The sequence below is a fragment of the Globicephala melas genome, chromosome 15 (assembly GCF_963455315.2).
Source record: "Globicephala melas chromosome 15, mGloMel1.2, whole genome shotgun sequence".
NCBI classification, from domain to species: domain Eukaryota; kingdom Metazoa; phylum Chordata; class Mammalia; order Artiodactyla; family Delphinidae; genus Globicephala; species Globicephala melas.
In genome coordinates, this window is record NC_083328.1 from 60,559,431 (window position 1) to 60,578,494 (window position 19,064).

The 19,064-nt window shown below is 46.6% G+C and overlaps 1 protein-coding gene across 2 annotated transcripts in view; it reads left to right on the top strand.

The window, feature by feature from the left end:
• Positions 1 to 18,859, top strand: part of ASXL1 (ASXL transcriptional regulator 1) — a 66,307-nt gene extending 47,448 nt beyond the window's left edge. The window contains exons 4-12 of one of the 2 annotated variants that reach the window (XM_030830932.2): positions 8,492 to 8,612; positions 8,689 to 8,786; positions 9,361 to 9,454; positions 9,913 to 10,065; positions 11,278 to 11,441; positions 11,537 to 11,633; positions 13,140 to 13,245; positions 13,531 to 14,164; positions 14,903 to 18,859. In XM_030830932.2, coding sequence (XP_030686792.1) covers positions 8,492 to 8,612; positions 8,689 to 8,786; positions 9,361 to 9,454; positions 9,913 to 10,065; positions 11,278 to 11,441; positions 11,537 to 11,633; positions 13,140 to 13,245; positions 13,531 to 14,164; positions 14,903 to 17,821 — 4,386 coding nt within the window. In that variant the 3' untranslated portion in view covers positions 17,822 to 18,859. The remainder of the gene's footprint in view (positions 1 to 8,491; positions 8,613 to 8,688; positions 8,787 to 9,360; positions 9,455 to 9,912; positions 10,066 to 11,277; positions 11,442 to 11,536; positions 11,634 to 13,139; positions 13,246 to 13,530; positions 14,165 to 14,902) is intronic. The other variant, XM_060284810.1, reaches the window with a different exon arrangement.
• Positions 18,860 to 19,064: the final 205 nt, after the last annotated feature.

Here is a 19,064-nt window from a genome sequence, read left to right on the forward strand (position 1 = left end):
TCCTTGAACTGGTGTCTTCTATTCCAGAACCTCTCTGGTTTAGTCCAGTCAGAATATAAATCTCCTGTTTTCTTCTGAAGCTGGAGAAGGGTATTGCTTGACTGTTTGGGGACAGAGAGGAGATCTGAAGGGTCTGACTTCTTGTTCGGACTTCCAGCCACTTCTATTTTCATTCCCGTGCCTCACCTCTGTCTGCAGTTGTTCCTGGTACCTCTTAATCCCTGCCCCCTTGGGGGTTTTACAGTAGAACTGGCTTGCTCTTTGTGGCTTTTCCCTCTGCAGTCTTAGACTTTGGTTTTCTTTCCCCTGCTGAGTCATCACTTGTCTTCCTGTTATTCATCTTCTAGAATTTTATTGATAGTCCTCATCTACTGCTTTTTCTTCCCTCTTTCTCTTTGTGCATTTGTACTTTTTAAAATGCAGCCATTCTAAATGAGGCTTCAGGAGTTTGCAGAGAGCTGTGTGTGTTCATTTCGCCATGTTTAAATGGAAGCTGCAGCCTTTGTGCAGAGAAAGTGAGAAATGCCTTTGACTTCCACACCAAACCCTACCCTTGTATATGCCATCCAGGCCTATGGCCCTTGTTCCTTCCCAGTAGCAACCAACTACTGTCATCAATTTAATGTGCATCCTTCTTACTCATATGTGTCCATGAAAAATGTGTGGTTTGTTTATATAGATGTATTTTTTTATTCCTTTTACCTGCTGTTTAATTGTGCATCATATCAATATATCTTTTTATTTATCCAGTCCCTGTTGTGTACATTTAGGTTTTTCACAAGTTTTCCAGTTTTTCATTATTACAAACTACAATAGTAAAATTGCTGCAATAATCATCCTTTTACTTTTGTAGTCTTCATATGCAAATGTGTGAAATTTTTCTAGGAGATACTTCCCTATCTTTTAATGGGTAAAATGGAGGTGATTTGGAGGTGCTGTGTGGGCTCAAAAATATTTCATTACATTTTCTTTATGTGTTACACCTGTGATGAGAAAAGTTGAATTATAAAACTTCCAAATCTTTTCAAAAATTTTATCAAGAAGCATGTGCTTTTTTAATGGTCCAGTAACCCCTTATTAACAATACGGAAATCTGAAATATTTTGAGAACTGACAAAATTTATTCCTAACTCACTTGGCAGTAAAACTTGACTTGCTTAAACTCATTTGGTGGCAAATCTCTGATCTAGACTGAGAAGGACACTTTAAACCTATTTATTTCACCTGGTATGTACATTATGTTAATTCAAAAAATATTACTGTGTTTGATTATGGGTTGCTGGTGGTGTTAATATGATATATTGCCATTTGTAAAATTCAAGAAATCCTAAGTTCTAAAACACATCTAGACCCAGGGGTTTCAGAGGAGGAATCATGGGCCTATGGTCACCATCAGCTAGAAACTTTGTTTGCAGATGTGGGTGGCACATCACAAAATGAGAATTTTTCTGGTTGATGGAATCTACTTTTTAGTCATTAATGAGATCTCAGACAATTTCTTGTCTTTAAACTGTATTCCAAGAATGTGTTCATTTTTTAAATAACGGGTCTTTTCTTTGACAGCTGTAATATTGAAATTGCTTCTGATAATGCAAATGGATTTCAAATTCAAAGAACTTTTTTTACGTTAAGTATTTTTAAAAAGGATAAAGCCTTTTCTCAAGCATACACAGAGGTTGCTTTACAAGTTTTAATCTTTCTTTAGGATTCACATAACAAAGTTAAAACATAATAACGGACCATTGTCTAAAAATGAATTTTAACTTTCGATCTATAAACGTTCTATACACTTTAATGGGTTTTATGTGGTTTTTATAAATTTTGATTAGATTCTTTCATGTTTTCAGAGCTGTCAAATTTAGTAAGCAAATTTTTATCCAGGTTTTTTGGGATGTAACTCACAGACCATATAGTTTACCCATTTAAAGTGTACAATTCGGTGGCTTTTAGTATATTCATAAACTTATGCAACTATCACCATTATATAATTCTAGAACATTTTCATTACCCTTAAAAGAAACCCCATACCCTTTAGCAGTCATTTCCTATTCTCCCCTCCCCCTAGCAACTGCTAATCTACTCATTTCATTACTAGAGCTTTATTAAAAAATAAAATAAAATAAAGCAGAGCATCTCATCTTGTTCTTCTTCAGGAGTGTCTTGGCTTATTTGCGGCTCATTGCTTGTCCCTGTACAGTCAAGTTCTACCAAAAAAAAAAAAAAAAATCTGGTTGAGTGTTTTATTGCAATTTCATTGAACCTACAAGTCAATTTGAGAAGAGTTGACATCTTTACAGTGTTGAGTCTTCCTAATCAAGAACATGGTGTAGCTCTCCGTTTACTAAGTTTTAAACCTTTCTTGATAAAGTTTTGTTTTCTTCATAAAATGATTGTTTCTTTTTGAGCTTTATCTCAGAGTAACATATTCTTTGTTATAAATTACATTTTCTAATTGCTGGTATTATGCTGATGTTAGGATCGCTTGCGTTTTTAATGTGATTTTGAATCTTACAGCCTTGCTGAATTTCTTACTAGGTCGGAATCCCTTGCATCTTCAATGTGGATAATTATACTTGTCTGGAATAACGACACTCTGGTTTCTTCTAATTCCTTCTTGTTTCTTTTTCTTATGCATTGGTTAGGAACTCTAATATACTGTTGAATGGTCAGTACGTTCTTAGTTTTTGATAATACACATTAAACAACCCTCAGATCAGCCTTCTCTAAGAGAGTACAGATTTCTTGTTGAGGACAGGTTTGTCAGACCCATAAAGAAAGCAAAGGCATACCTGAAATTTGCTTATCGTTTTTTAGTTGTGAACCTAATCCTGGGTGGTTTAAAACTTCATCGGTTTAAATTTTAGAGTTCCATTTTATTCATGTTTGGGGCTTCTTGTATTTACAGTGCATTTTATTTTTTAAAACATTTGACTTGGGCTTCCCTGGTGGCACAGTGGTTGAGAGTCCGCCTGCCGATGCAGGGGACACGGGTTCGTGCCCTGGTCCGGGAAGATCCCACATGCCGCGGAGCGGCTGGGCCCGTGAGCCATGGCCTCTGAGCCTGCGCTTCTGGAGCCTGTGCTCCACAACGGGAGAGGCCACAACAGTGAGAGGCCCGCATACCACAAAAACAAACAAACAAAAAAACATTTGACTTACGGGAAAATATTGTATCTGGGTTTATTTATTAATGCTGGTTGCTTTTTTCCCCATCACTAGCCTCTTTGCCAGTTGCCTTGCCAAACTAATATATTTTACGTATTTTTGAAACATTTATTTGTGTTAATAGGTGAACACGGGTAAAAATTATACGGCAGGTGTTCTTTGTACTATTTTTATTCTTACAGCTTTTCTTTAAATTTGAAATTATTTCCAAATAAAGGTGTTCAAAATGTATTTGTTTGTAAAGGTAATACATGCCCATTATCAAAATAAAAAATGATTCAGAATAGCTATAATAAAAAAAGACAAGTAACTCTTTTTTTCTTTTCTTTTTTTTGGGTTTTTTGGCCATGCAGCTTTCAGGATCTTAGTTCCCCAACCAGAGATCGAATCTGTGACCCCTGCAGTGGAGTGCCGAGTCCTAACCACTGGACCGCCAGGGAATTCCCTTTTTTTTTTTTTTTAACAAATAAAAACACTTGAACAAACAACTTCAGAAAAGGAAGATATGAAAATGTCCAGTAAGCACATAAAAATGCGCTTAATATCTTTAGTCATCAGGAAAATGAAAATTAAAGCCACAGTGAGGTACTCACTGCATTAGAATGGCTAAAATAAGACTGATACCACCAAATGTTGGTGAGGATGTGGAGCACCTGGAACTCTCATACAGTGTTGTTGGAAGTGTACATCTTTGGCTTTTTTTTTTTTTTAAATAAAGTTCAACATTCATCCATCCTATACCCCCCTTGTTCTATTCTTAGATATTTACTCAGGAAAAATGAAAACATGTCGATAAAAGCTGTGTACAAGAATGTTCAGAGTAGCTTTGTTCATAATAGCCCAAATTTGGAAATACCCCAAATGCCCTCAACAGGAGAATAGATAAACAAATGGTTGCATATGAATGCTACTCTGTAATAACAAGTAATGATCTACTGATGTATGCAGCAGCATGGATGACTCTCAGACATGAGACTGAGCAAAACAAGCCAGACAAAAGAGAGTACCTACTGTATGATTGCATTTACATGTAGAACAAAAATAGGCAAAACTGATTTTTGGTGGTAGAAATTGGAACAACCATTGTCTCTGTGGGGTGGGAGGGGCTGTGTAGAGTGGGGATTGACTAGAAAGGGGCACAAGGGGACTTTTAGGAGTGTTGGGTATGTTCTATATCTTGGTATGAATTTTTAGAAATAAATTTATTGGGCTTCCCTGGTGGCGCAGTGGTTAAGAATCCGCCTGCCAATGTAGAGGACATGGATTCGGGCCCTCCTCCGGGGAGATCCCACATGCCGCGGAGCAACTAAGCCTGTGAGCCACAACTACTGAGCCCGCATGCCACAACTACTGAAGCCCACACACGTAGAGCCCATGCTCCGCAACGAGAAGCCACGGCAATGAGAAGCCCACGCACACTGCAACAAAGAGTAGCCCCCGCTCGCCGCAACTAGAGAAAGCCTGTGTGTAGCAACAAAGACCCAATGCAGCCAAAAATAAATAAAATTAAATTTAAAAATAAAATAAAATAAATTTATTTATTTATTTTTGACTGCATTGGGTCTTTGTCATTGTGTGTGGGCTTTCTCTAGTTGCAGTGAGTGGGGGCTACTCTTTGTTGCAGTACACGGGCTTCTAATTGCGGTGGCTTCTCTTGTTGCGGAGCACGGGCTCAAGGCGCGTGGGCTTCAGTAGTTGTGGCATGTGGGCTCAGTAGTTGTGTCTTGAAGGTTCTAGAGCGCAGGCTCAGTAGTTGTGGCGCACGGGCTTAGTTGCTCCACGGCATGTGGGATTGATCTTCCCGGACCAGGGCTCGAACCCGTGTCCCCTGAGTTGGTAGGCGGATTCTTAACCACTGCGCCACCAGGGAAGTCCCTTGATACACATTTGTCAAAACTAATCAGATAGTATACATTTCACTCTTTGTAAATTGTACCTCAATTTAAAAAAATAAGGGAAAGGACACAAAGGGTATACATTGATCCAAGGACAGTCTCCTGCATAAGCACAATACAGTTCATCCATGTTGTTGTGAGTAGCTGTAGTTCGTTCTTTTTTTATTATTGTATAATATCTATTTATTGAGTATTGATCAATAAATACATCAGTCAATCCATGTAGTGATTCTACTGATGGGCACTTTGTTTATAGCCGAAGTTACAAATGACGCTGTCACGAACATCTGGATGTGTACATGCATGTATTTCCCTAGGGAATCCAAACCTAGGACTGACATTGCTGGGTCATAGGATGTTTGTATCTTCAAGTGTAGCAGATAATGCCAAACCACATTCTTAAATGCCTGGATCCATTTTCAGTGTACCTGTTCCCTGTTCCACATCCTCATTAGCACTACTTGGTATTGTTAAACTTTAATTTTAGCCATTCTTGTGGATGTGATGTCATCTCATTGTGGTTTTAATTTGCATTGTTTTGTGTCTTCCTTACTTTATTGAGGTTAAATACCTTTCCGTGTGAATGTTGGCCATCTGGACATCCTCTTTGGTACAGTGCCTAATACAGGTCTGCCTATTTTTCTTACTGGTTGCCTTTTTCTCTTTTTTTTTGCTGTGCTGCGTGGCATGTGGGATCTTAGTTCCTGGGCTAGGGATCAAACCCGTGCCCCCTTCAGTGGAAGCAGAGTCCTAACCACTGGACTGCCAGGGAAGTCCCTGGGTTGCCTTTTTCTTATTGATTTATGCAGTCTAGATACAAGTTCTTTATTGGTTATATGAATTGCAGATCTCATCTTCAACTCTGTAGGTAGCTTGCCCTTTTTACTCTATTAATGGTATCATTTGCTGAACAGAGGATATTAATTTTAATGTAGTTCAATCGATTGATTTTCTCCTTTTTAAGATAATGTCCTGGGTGAGTCTTACAAGTGTTGGGTTAAAAGGTATATACAGTTTTTAGAGTTTTGCTTACAGTTTACTTTACCACTGGCTGTGTATAAACCTTTTTATACCATTTTCACTCTCACCAACAGTGTATATGTGATTTTCCCACACTCTTGCCAGAACTGGAGTTTTGGGGTCAGTTTTGACAATGTAATAGACCTCTTTTCTTCATTAAATGAGTATTTTGTCTTAGTTTGCCTGTATGATTCAGGGAATAAATTTGTTGCATTGTTCCAAGAACATGGCAGTCAGTAAGCCTAATTACAAGATTAATACTAAAAATATTCTTTAGCTTTTGATCCTGTGAGGAGCATTTATGGTTGGTAGGGAAAAGAGAGAAAGATATAAAAAACCATTTTCTTTTTTATTAACTTAAGTCAGCTTGATGTTGGCTTAAATTAATGCAAATAAACTGATGAAGACTTAAGACAGTAGTCCTCCGTTGTCTGTGGGGGAATATGTTCCAGGACCTCAAGTGGATGCCTGAAACTGTGGATAGTACCTAACTCTATATATGCTATGTTTTTACCTACACATACATACCTATGATGAAGTTTAATTTATGTATTAGGTACACTAAGAAAGTATAAATCAGGCAGAGCGAGAAGTGCCAGCACCACTACGCTTGCCTTTGGGGCCATTATTAAGTAAAGTGAAGAGTTTCTTGAACACAAGTGCTGTGATACCATGACAGTCGATCTGATAACTGAGATGGCCACTCAGTGACTAATGGGTGGGCTACGCTGGACAAACAAATGACCCACGTCCCAGGTAGGTCGGAGCTGGACAGTGTGAGACTTTAGCACAGTACTCAGAACAGCATGCAATTTGAAACCAATGGGTTGTTTATTTCTGCTACTTTCCATTTAATATTTTTCAACCATGGTTGATTGTGGAAAGTGAAAAAAACCCCTCAGATAAGGGGAGGCTACAAGGAATCCATGGAATTGATGAGTTAGAATTTTGTGGATTTTCCTTGTAAATTTCTGGCATATTTTTAAGTGATAGAATCATGATTTTACCTACTCTTTTTCACACACTTTTACTCAAAGAAGACATCCCCACCCCAATCTATATCTGCTCCTCCTCTCTCCATCCCCAGTATTCATTCATACTCCTTCCTGGTTTCAAGGTAGCTCCTAAGTTTTCCTTGGGGATGGGTAGAGTTTCATTTTGAGACTCCACGACAGAGACTGTTAGAAGGAGTATTTGTTAGGAGATGAAATTTGGAGTGGAACTCTCCTCTACACTCTAGCCTTGTTCCCACTCTCTTACTTTAGTTTAGATCTTTATCCTTTTCAATAGATTTCTGTCATAATCTAACTCTTCTTCTGCCTCCAGACTTCCCATGGTTAACAGAATGAAATTCCTAAAACTCAGATCATTCTCCTGATTCATATCCTTCAGACTCTAAAAAAAATCAGTCTTAATCCCTCAGCACAGTGCCGTGATTATCATCAGCCCTCTTCCTGTCTCTCTATCCTCCTCACGTATCCAGTTTCCCACACACCTCCTGAAGTCTATGGTTTCTTTGAATTTGGAATGTTCTTCCACATTCGCTCATCACATTACCTAGGACTCCCTCTCCCTCCCCACTGGCAACTCATCTGCCTATTAACTGACTTCTTTTAAAACTGAGCTCAAGCAACACATCTCCTTGGAAACCCTACCTCCCTGATCCTTATCCCCCTTCTGTACCTCCATGCCCTGTTCTCCAGCTCAGTGAGTTAGATGTTCCCTGTTCTGGGCTGCTACAGTTTTCTCTCTATCCTTCCATCACTGTGCTTTGTATTGTTATAGATTTGACTTTGTCCTCTACTCATTTGAGCTCCTTGAAGGCAGGGCCCTGATTCCCCTCCTTATTCCCACCCCACCCACCGCTTGGAACTAGCATGGTGTAGTTTATAGGAGGCACCCCATAAATGTTTAATGAATAATTAGATGCAAAATTATATCTAACTTTTTAATTTATTTTTGGCTGCATTGGGTCTTCATTGCTGCACATGGGTTTTCTCTAGTTGTGGCGAGCGGGGGCTACTCTTCGTTGTGGTGCGTGGGCTTCTCATTTTGCGATGCCTTCTCTTGTTGTGGAGCACAGGCTCTAGGCACGTGGGCTCAGTAGTTGTGGCACACGGGCTCAGTCGCTCCGCGGCATGTGGGGTCCTCCTGGACCAGGGATCAAACCCGTGTCCCCCGCATTGGCAGGTGGATTCTGAACCACTGCCCCACCAGGGAAGTCCCTCTAACTTTCTTAATGTACGTATGAGAAGAACTTTCTGAGAAAAAGAGGTCAATTAGAAAGGGATAGGAATTTAATCAATATTCTAAATCCCTCTTCTCCAAAAGCAGTACACATAGAGGAATGACTGCTGTGCTTGTAGGATTTGTAGGGTTTTGCTCACCTGAGTTGTGCCTTGCTGTCACAGAAGGATGCCCTGCAGTGGTCTCGCAGTCCGGCTGCAGTGGAGGGAGAGGAGCCAGAGGACACAGCTGATGTGGAGAGCTGTGGGTCTAATGAAGCCAGCACTGTGAGTGGTGAAAATGATGGTAAGTGTCCTTGACAAGATGGGTGAAGAGCCACAAGCAGTCGCTAGGGTCTAACCTTTATTTCCCTCTCTTACAGTTTCTCTCGATGAAACATCTTCTAATGCTTCCTGTTCTACCGAATCTCAGAGTCGGCCTCATTCCAATCCCAGGGACAGCTACAGAGCTTCCTCACAGGTGGGGGGAGAGTTGGTGACTAGGCTGGATGGAAAAGTGAGGCAGGCACACGACAGGACTCTTACTCCTGTAGTTAACTGAGCGTGTTGAAGAGTGGAGAAAATCACCTTGGTCTCCACCTGTTAGTACCATTTAAAAGCGGGCCATAGGAAAAGTGGGTAGTAGATCTGAGAGCAGAGCAATTTGTTTTTTCTCTTTACCATGGGTGGATAATTTTGTTTGTATTTATGAAAAACCTGGGAACATTCAGGGAGAAGTATAACAGAGTGGGGAGAACATGAGCTTGGGAGTCATCAGTTTGAATTGCAGCCCTGCCACTCACTAGCTTTGGGCAAATTCCTTGCCTGTAAAGTGGGGAGAGCAACACATTCTTTTCAGTGTGGGGTGATGCTTGGCACAGTGGCCAGCACCTGGCTCAGTAGAATGAGTCGTTGCTATTATTGGCATTACCTGCCCGTGCTGGTTGAACACTAACTCTGTTTTACAAGACAGCGAGGGAGACGTGGTCGAGAGGGACAGCTGTTGTGGCCTGCAGGTGACTCAGGCTCCCTTTGTATCCCCTCTGGGAAAATAGGCAAACAAGCAGAAGAAGAAGACCGGGGTGATGCTGCCTCGAGTTGTCCTGACTCCTCTGAAGGTAAACGGGGCCCACGTGGAATCTGCATCAGGTATGTGTAAACTCGTGATTGTGATGCTTCTTCCTCAGGGCCTGGGGACCTGCCTCCCTCTGGCAGCAGCTCTTGGCCTAGGTAGTGCTGTGCCAGTAGAGTCAGGAGCCGTCCTCTGGCAGTCAGCACGCCGTGGCGGTGAGACCCGACCTAGCTTCCGGCATGGGCTCTGCTGGGCGCCCTTCCCCTGGCCTCCCAGGGCAGTTGTGAGGGTCCTGTGAAGGCGTGTGCAGGTGCTTTGTAAAAGACACAGTGCAAACCAAGATGGCGGTTTGGCATTCTTACGTGATAATTTAAAGCCAGACCAGGAGGTGGTGATCTCTGACGGCCCAAGGCTGGGCCATGGAAGCACCAGTATTGCTGGCAGCATGTCAGGGAGAGCTGGGAGAAGTAAGCTTGTCTGAGAGCCGTGGGCGCGGCGTGTGATGCTTTTGACCGGTGGAATGCTGTGCCTTCAGGGTTCTCAGGCCGCCACGCCGATGGCGAGAGCGGCAGCCCGTCCAGCAGCAGCAGTGGCTCTCTGGCCCTGGGCAGCGCTGCTATTCGTGGCCAGGCCGAGGTCGCCCGGGACCCTGCCCCGCTCCTGAGAGGCTTCCGGAAGCCGGCCACAGGTAGGTGGCTTGGCACTCATTTCTCTGCCTGAAAGGGGGCCCCTGCAGGCCTAGAGAGAAGATGATGTCTTCTACTCCACTCCTTTACAGTTTATTTTTACTTCGCAGGTGGCCCTCTATTTTTGTTGGTTTTTACCTTGTATTTTGGTTATGTCACATACAGATTTTTCTCTGCTAGACTGAGAGAACTCCCTGTGGGCAGAGATGGTGCCACATTGCTCCTTGTATGTCCCTGTAAGGGCCTAGCCTGTGCCTGCCTTGATACTGCTTAGTGAGTGCTCAAGTGAGTGAAAATTGCTTCTGAGTGTCTCAGTGAAGAATTCCAACATTTGTTTTCTTTCTTCGGTAGCATCCTGCCAAGTTTGTTCTCAACGTCTGCAGTCTCTGTCAGATGCCCTTTTTTATAACCTAGTTAGTATATGGGGTGGAAGCCTATGTTGAATATGGGCTATGCAGACAAGTTCAGTAGTGTGCACCTCCCACCCGCAGTAGGGCTATTTGCAAGGCTAGTATGCCATTTGCTATTTCCGGATTTATTTCTCAAAGCCCCCATGCTGGGTTTTTGTAGATGGGCCACTTGAAATCATTAAGAAGACTAACCTTGGCTTCTGAAAATTAGAATAAACCATCACCCAAGTGGCAGCTAGGTTTGCTGTCTTGTAGCCTCTCCAGCTCATCAGCCTTGCTGAATCTTAAAGCCTCACAGGTCTCTGTTCCATTTGCTGAAGCTTTTGTGAGAGGTATTGACATTGCAGTGGGCTTTAAACAACCCTTAGCACCTTTCTGCCTGGAGGTCAGACCTCTCCAGCCCATTCACAGAAGACTTCTGCAGATTTTTCTGTAGGACGCTAACCGGATTCACTTTTAGACTTCCATCGTTTCTCCCATTGGCTTTGTGGAGCCTGTTCTCCAGCTTTGGAGGGAAGCTCAGAGCCTGCCCCTTGCCTGGTTTTCTGTGGGAAGAGTGTCCCTTCAGGCTGTGACACAGCATGCTACTGAGTCTTGTCTGAGACGATGCAAGCCCAAGTGTTCTCTTAGGTTTGATGGTAGCTGATAGGTTAGGGTAGACTGGATGATTGAGCTCATTGTGTGCAGATAAGTTCTGGGTAGCTTGGGTGCTGCCACCAAAGTTTTCCCTCAGTTGGCATTTGCTTTTTTGGTTTAAGAAGCTGAAAATCTACATTTTGCTTCCTACTGCTTGAAAAATCACAGGTCAAATGAAGCGCAACAGAGGGGAAGAGATAGATTTTGAGACGCCTGGGTCCATTCTCGTCAACACCAACCTCCGGGCCCTCATCAACTCTCGTACCTTCCATGCCCTGCCGTCCCACTTCCAGCAGCAGCTCCTCTTCCTCCTGCCCGAAGTGGACAGACAGGTACATGTGGGCGGCTTCCTCTTTGCTTTCTCTGGGCTAGCTTCTGTTCTCTTTCTAAGTTTCTTTATTGTTTTTTTTTGCCTTGATCCTTCCAGGTGGGGACCGATGGCCTGTTGCGTCTCAGCAGCAGTGCACTGAACAACGAGTTTTTCACCCACGCGGCTCAGAGCTGGCGGGAACGCCTGGCTGATGGTGAGTAAACGTTCTCGTCCCAGCGGCTTGAAAGGTGCCTGCCACGTGTGGTGTCACTTGTCTCCTGGTTTTTAAAACCCAAAACCCAAATACGCATTTTTCAAGTCTTTTTTTTTTTTTTTTGGCGGTACGCGGGCCTCTCACTGTTGTGGCCTCTCCCGCTGTGGAGCACAGGCTCCAGACGTGCAGGCTCAGCGGCCATGGCTCACGGGCCCAGCCACTCCATGGCATGTGGGATCTTCCTGGACCGGGGCACGAACCCGTGTCCCTCGCATCGGCAGGCGGACTCTCAACCACTGCGCCACCAGGGAAGCCCCTTTTTCTTTTTTTTCCAAGGGGTATTCTTTAGTATAAGGCAGGTTTTCCTCTAATAGACGTGGTGGATGTTAATATGCCCCGTAGCTCTAAAGAAGGTACAAGAGTATTTGGGCTTTCACTATTTTGTGTGTATATATTCATCTGCATTGCCTCTTCATCATTAAAACTATAAACTCCTATTCTTTCCAGTAAGCATGGCATTGACCTACTCGGTAAGTTCCACCAGGTGCTCTGTCTTTTTAGATGTTGCCACTTGGAGTGATTGTTAGCTTCTCGTAATTCAATTTTGTGGGGAAGCTACGTGGGAAGTGCACTGGGAGGTCCCCAAGACTCCCCTCCAGGTTCGATGATTTGCTAGGAGGACTCACAGGACTCAGCATGTAGTTGTACTCATGGCTGTAGTTTATTTTGGTGAAAGAATACAGAACAAAATTAGCAAAAAGGGAAAAGACGTCTGGGGTGTAGTCCAGGGAAACCAGGTGCACACTTCTGAGATCCTCTCCCGGTGGCGTCCCACAGGATGTGCTCAGTTCCCTCAGCAAGGAGTTGTGACCGCACGTAGTCACAAGTGTAGTCTGCCGGGAAGCTCGTCAAGGACTTGGTGCCTGTGGTTTTTACTGGGAGCTGATCATGTAGGAAGCCTCTGTCTGACCCAGACCCAAATTCCAGATTCCCCAAAGGAAAGCAGGTGTTCACCATAAACCATCTGGTTTGCTTCAGCTGTTCAGGCACAGTGAGCCATTCCCTGTCAGTTATGGGGTGGGGACCCTCCTGAAATCCAAGGTCCAAGATGTCAGCCAGGGGCCCACCTTGTCAGCAGGCCTGTCTGAGCCTGCTGTGTTAACTTTTTTCTGCGCATGGAGTAAGAACAATTCTCTTGTTTGTTTTTGTTCTGATCAATGTGGTGTTTGCTGTTGAAGGACTGATTACCCGAGGGAAGGATAAATTTCCCTTATAATAGGTGTGTTAGTTCTGTCCTGAATAAGAGCACCATGTGAGAGTTCCTCTGGGGGAGATGGGAGCCAGCGTGAGGAAGATAGTGAGGGTTAAAAAAATGATTTCCAAGCTCACCAAAGTCACGTGTTATTTTGAAAACTCCTGACATGGTAGAACTGCAAGATTTGGCGTTTCCTAAGACAGACCTTAATATCTTTAATGCATCACTTGAAGAGTTTTGTTTCTCTCTAGGCGAATTCACTCATGAGATGCAAGTCAGGATACGACAGGAAATGGAGAAGGAAAAGAAGGTGGAACAATGGAAAGAAAAGTTCTTCGAAGACTACTATGGACAGAAGTAAGGCCCTTGGTGCTGTGAGTCCTAGTGTGGTTTCTGGGGGGACAGAGGCAGGTGTTCTCAAAGCCATGCATACTGCTGTGTCACCCAGGAATGTGGAGATTGCAGTGACTCTTATTTAGCTTAATGCCATTCATGGGGAAGCTAACATAGGTTTTTCTATGGTTAGTGTTACATACCATGCAGATTTATTTTGTTCTGAGAGATCTAATATTTGGGTGTATATTATTCATAGTGGATGTGCCCTCTCTGCCCTGTAACTGATAATGTGAGTTTGGTTTGCAGGTTGGGTTTAAGCAAAGAAGAGTCATTGCAGCAGAATGTGGGCCAGGAGGAGGTTGAAATCAAGAGTGACTTGCGTGTCTCGGGAGAATCAACACGACCGCAGCGTGGCCCGGCCACCCGGCAGCGAGATGGGCATTTCAAGAAACGCTCTCGGCCAGATCTCCGAACCAGAGCCCGAAGGAATCTGTACAAAAAACAGGAGCCAGAACAAGCAGAGGTTGCTAAAGACACACAGTCTGTGGCACCAGACATCCCCCTGTACAAGGATGGGGAGGCTAAGACCGATGCAGCAGGGGTGGGCGGTCCCCACCTGCCTGGCACATCCTCCGCTGCACCCAACCCAGAGAGTTCCGAATTCCCGGTGGAAACTGTGGCTTCCCGGATCCAGCCCAATCCAGACGACCTGGCACGTGTCTCCACGTCTCCAGACAGAATTCCCAGCTTGCCTCAGGAGACTGTGGATCAGGAACCCAAGGATCAGAAGAGGAAATCCTTTGAGCAGGCGGCCTCTGCGTCCTTTCCCGAAAAGAAGCCCCGGCTTGAAGATCGTCAGTCCTTTCGTAACACAATTGAAAGTGTTCACACCGAAAAGCCACAGCCCACCAAAGAGGAGCCCAAAGTCCCGCCCATCCGGGTAGGAGGCTGTTTGATACTGGCTGCCCTGAGCCCAGGCCCCTTTGAAGGACGGGAGATTAGTGGGGCTCCTTTGCAGGGACAGAAGGCCCCCGGGCCCTTGTGTTAATTATGTGGGAGTGTAGAGCTCGCTGTACGAGAGGCGTTCTTGAGACTGACTTGAGTATCAGGGGGATAAGGTTCTTTTCTTCCTCACTTGGTTGTTCACTCTGTTGAAGTTATCTCTGGAGGTCATAATCCTTTGGGGTTTTAAAATCTTTTATTAGGTGGTGGTAGATTTTTTGTGTAGTGACTTACACAGTCCCACCAGAAATTAAATTTAGAAGTGTGGCATATAACAGCCCTTGAGCAGAATCTTCTCAGAATGGTGTGGTGTCTTGGACAGCCATTTTACCATGATTATTTCTTTTTTTTTTTTTTTTTGCGGTACGCGGGCCCCTCACTGTTGTGGCATCTCCCGTTGTGGAGCACAGGCTCCGGATGCGCAGGCTCAGCGGCCATGGCTCACAGGCCCAGCCACTCTGCGGCATGTGGGATCTTCCCGAACCGGGGCATGAACCCCTGTCCCCTGCATCGGCAGGCGGACTCTCAACCACTGCGCCGCCAGGGAAGCCCGATTATTTCATTTTTAAGGAAAATGATTGGATTCTCTAGGCCACTAGGGTCACGATTTAGCTTTACAGTTCCTAGGTCAGAGTGCTCAGTCAATTAAAACTGTTTTCTTACTTTTCTCTTGCAGATTCAACTTTCACGTATCAAACCACCCTGGGTGGTTAAAGGTCAGCCCACTTACCAGATATGCCCCCGCATCGTCCCCATCACGGAGTCCTCCTGCCGGGGCTGGACTGGCACCAGGACCCTTGCAGACATTAAAGCCCGTGCTCTGCAGGTCCGAGGGGCGAGAGGCCACCACTGCCATCGAGAGGCGGCCACCACTGCCATCGGAGGGGGGGGTGGCCCGGGTGGAGGTGGCGGCAGGGCCACCGATGAGGGAGGTGGCAGAGGCATCGGCAGTGGTGATGGTGGTGAGGCCTGTGGCCACCCTGAGCCCAGGGGAGCCCCAGGTACCCCTGGAGAGTGTGCGTCAGATCTACAGCGAACACAACTACTGCCGCCTTGTCCTCTAAATGGGGAGCATGTCCATCCTGGAAGTGCCGTGTCCAGAGCCAGGAGAGAGGACCTGGCTTCTCCCAGAAAGGAGAAGAGCTACCCACGACAGAGGGTTCCAGATGGCCTCAGAAGCGGGCTGGAAGATGCTTCCCGACTTCCCATTGCTCCCACTGGGGACCAGCCACACCAGGCCTTACTCCCACTGCCCTCCAAAACCCCGGCACCTGAGCGATTAGTTGAGCAGCCTGCATTGCATCTGGGAGGTAGAACTGAATGTGGGTCTGGTACCACTTCCTGGGAAAGGGGTAATGAGGAGCGAGGACCCACCATCCCCCTGGAGAGCAGTCCTGTTCAGGCTCTAGCAGGGGATGTTGGATTAGAAGAAGGAACTGGCCAGGCTCTAGACAGTGACAGTAATCCCACCGTGAAGGATCCTGTGAATGTGACCCCCAGTCCCATCCCTGAACCATCATTGGCCGGTTCCCTGCAGGACAGACCATTTGATGACGAATCAGGACTTGGTGGCTCGGGCCCACCCACGAGGGAAAGTGCTACTAGACAAGAAAACTTGAAAACCGAGGCTCCCGTCTCTGCTGGTGCTGCTCCTTGGATGCCTGGCCTGTCAAATGACAAGGCAGTGGGACAGCCTGAACCCGACTCCAGAGAAGACGTCCCATCTGTTGAGCCGCAGGTTGGAGAGGAGTGGGAGAAAGCTGCTCCCCTCATTCCAGCGTCACCTGGGGGGTTGACTGCTGAGGAGGGTCTGGATCCCCCCGACAGCTCGGCTTCACTCTGGACAGTGCCATCTCCGGGGTGCGTTGCGAGCACCGGCCACGACTGCAGACAGCTGGAAGGTGGAAAGCTGAAAATCAGTGGAGACTCTGAAGTGCTGAGTCCTCACAGCGAGTCCACGGACACAGCCTCTGACTTTGAAGGCCACTTCTCTGAGGACAGCATTGAGGCCGAGCCTAGTGAAGCTGCAGTGCCGAAGAGATCCTCAGCGGTGGAGCAGGGTGAGAAACACGCTTGGAACCGCTCCACCTCACTCTCCAAGGTGAACGGTGACCTGAGTCTGGTCACAAGGACAGACGGGATGGTTGCTCCACAGAGCTGGGTGTCTCGAGTATGTGCGGTTCCCCAAAAGATCCCGGACTCCCTGTTACTGGCCAGTACCGAGTACCAGCCGAGGCCTGTGTCCCTGGGCAGGCTTGCGTCCTCGGTGGAGGCTACTAACCCCCTCGTGATGCAGTTGCTGCAGGGCAGCTTGCCCCTAGAGAAGGTTCTTCGTCCAGCCCGCGGTGGCAGCAAACCTGAATCCCCACGACTCCCACTGACGACAGAGCCGAGCCATGACGGCTCCCTGCATGTGGGATCTTTGCAAGACCCTGCGGAAAGCAGTTGTGAGGTTGGCAGTAGCAGTCCCAGTTCTTTAAGAGCTTCGAAGGAGTCTCTTCTACCTGAGAGCCGTGAAGCAAGCACCGGCCTCGCCAGGCTGGAGGCCGCCCAGGCTCCTGGAGCGCCCCCAAAGATTTCCAAGCACGCCCTGAGTTTAGGCTCCCTATATCCAGTGACAAATCCAATGGCTGCCTCTGGGAAAGTAGAAGTGGATTCCAAAGAGCAGTTCTCTCCCTTTAGTTTTGAAGATCAGAAGGAAGTTGGTGACCTGTCCCAGTGCAGTAATTCAAGTGCTGCCCCAGGCACGAGTCCGGGAAATCTCACTACCTCGAGAGCCCCTTGTTTCTCATCTCCAGTTGTGGTCTCCTCGGGTCCCGATCAGGCAGGTCGGGCCCTGGGTGATCAGAACAGTGCTGGAGGCCAAGGGAAGAAGCTCTTTGGCTCCAAAAACGAGGCTGCAGCCCTTCAGTGCCCCCGGCCTGTGGAGCCAACGCCTCTGCCTGCTGATGCCCCTCCCGATTTTCCCAGCAGGAAGTTGGGGCCAAGCAAAAACTCTGTGTCTGGTGGGGTACAGACTGCCAGGGAAGACTGGGCTCCAAAGCCACCGCCTGCCTCTGTTGGCAGCATCAAGAGCGAGAAGACTTTTGGTGGGGGGCCTCCCAAGGCGAATGCAGAGAACAGAAATGTCGCGGGGCCTGGTCCTCGGGAGCTGGTGGATCACTTGCAAGGGATCCCCTTTGTCCTTGATTTGCCCTTCTGGAAATTACCCCGAGAGCCTGGGAAAGGGCTCAGCCAGCCTCTAGAGCCTTCTTCCATCCCCTCCCAGCTCAACATCAAACAGGCATTTTATGGGAAGCTTTCCAAACTCCAGCTAAGTTCCACCAGCTTTAATTATTCCTCTGGCTCCCCCACCTTTGCCAAAGGCCTTGCCGGAAGTGTGGTGCAGCTGAGCCACAAAGCAAACTTTGGTGCAAGCCACAGCGCATCACTTTCCTTGCAGATGTTCACCGACAGCAGCACGGTGGAAAGCATCTCACTCCAGTGTGCGTGCAGCCTGAAAGCCATGATCATGTGCCAGGGCTGTGGTGCGTTCTGTCACGATGACTGTATTGGACCCTCAAAGCTCTGTGTATTGTGCCTTGTGGTGAGATAATAAATTATGGCCATGGGAAAAGTTGTATATTTAGTGTGTGTATTTTGATAATGATGGATCTTAAATCTGTATACAGAATATCATTGATAAAATAGACTGTCTCTAGGCAAGAGTTCTCTTGCCTGTCCCTAAAATCTGTAGTGCTAAAGCCCCTCGGCCACTTGTCGGCCTTCTGGTTTTGCTGGAAGGGTTTCCTGCAGGGCAGGTTGCTGGGCTGCCCAAGGCTGGCCGGCCAGCCCGAGCTCTTGTCACACAGACAGAGCCTGGTGCGGCGTGGGGAGCCTCCTTGAGACTCAGAGGGACTTGAAGCTGAAGCAAGAAGGTTGTGTTCTCCACCAAGGGGACTAACCTACCCGAACTGAGTAGAAATGTCAGTCTTCCACTGCCCCCTCCCTGCCGTCTTTCCTCCCGCTGTTGCTCTGGGAGTTGATGGGGAAGAAGCCAGCACAGGGTTAAAGCAACTCCCAGCAGTGCCCACCAGGGGGCTTCAGAACCTGCTGACCTCAGGGTCACAGTCATTTGCCAGTTGGTGGAGCCAGTTTGACCTTTGGTTCTGTTGCTGAAGCCAGTTTGGGACTTGGCTGTCTCCGAATAATCCACTGGCCCACGGGAGCTTTCGGGACCTTGAATAGACCTGCTTGGACAATGGTCGGGCATAGGATTGTCTTTCCTCCTCATAAGTCAGGTGTCCAGACGTTTGGCAGGTGAATTTGTCTGCTCGACACCCTCTCCGTCACTTTGGACTCTGTGGGAGTGGGCATCTCCACACACCTGTGTATGTGAAAGTCATTTTACATTTCAAAGCAGTGTGTTTTTCTTATTTTTATATTTTTAACTCTTTATCCTTGGATGTATAAAGTGAACTTCTGGCTTCTGTAAGTATGCTCTCTGCACCTCTAATGTTTTATCATGTATTTATATGTTGTACACAGTACTGGCCGATTCTGTAAATGGATGTATTGTACAGAGAACACGAACGACTCTCCCTTATTTTACGTCTTCGGCATCATTGCATTAAAGTGGTGTCATTGACTTCTCTCCACCTGTGTCAGAGCCACTGCGTGCTGTGCTGCCCGACGTGAGGGGTGGAGTGATTGATTTGGGACCTGCCAGTTGGCCCGGTGCCCTGTCACCGGTCAGCCGGTGGACCTGCTGCACTTGCAGAGCCACGGGCAGCCCGGCTGCTCGCTGCTGGGCGAATGCGTCTTGCTCCTCATCGCTTCTCCTCCGACCTTCACTGGCG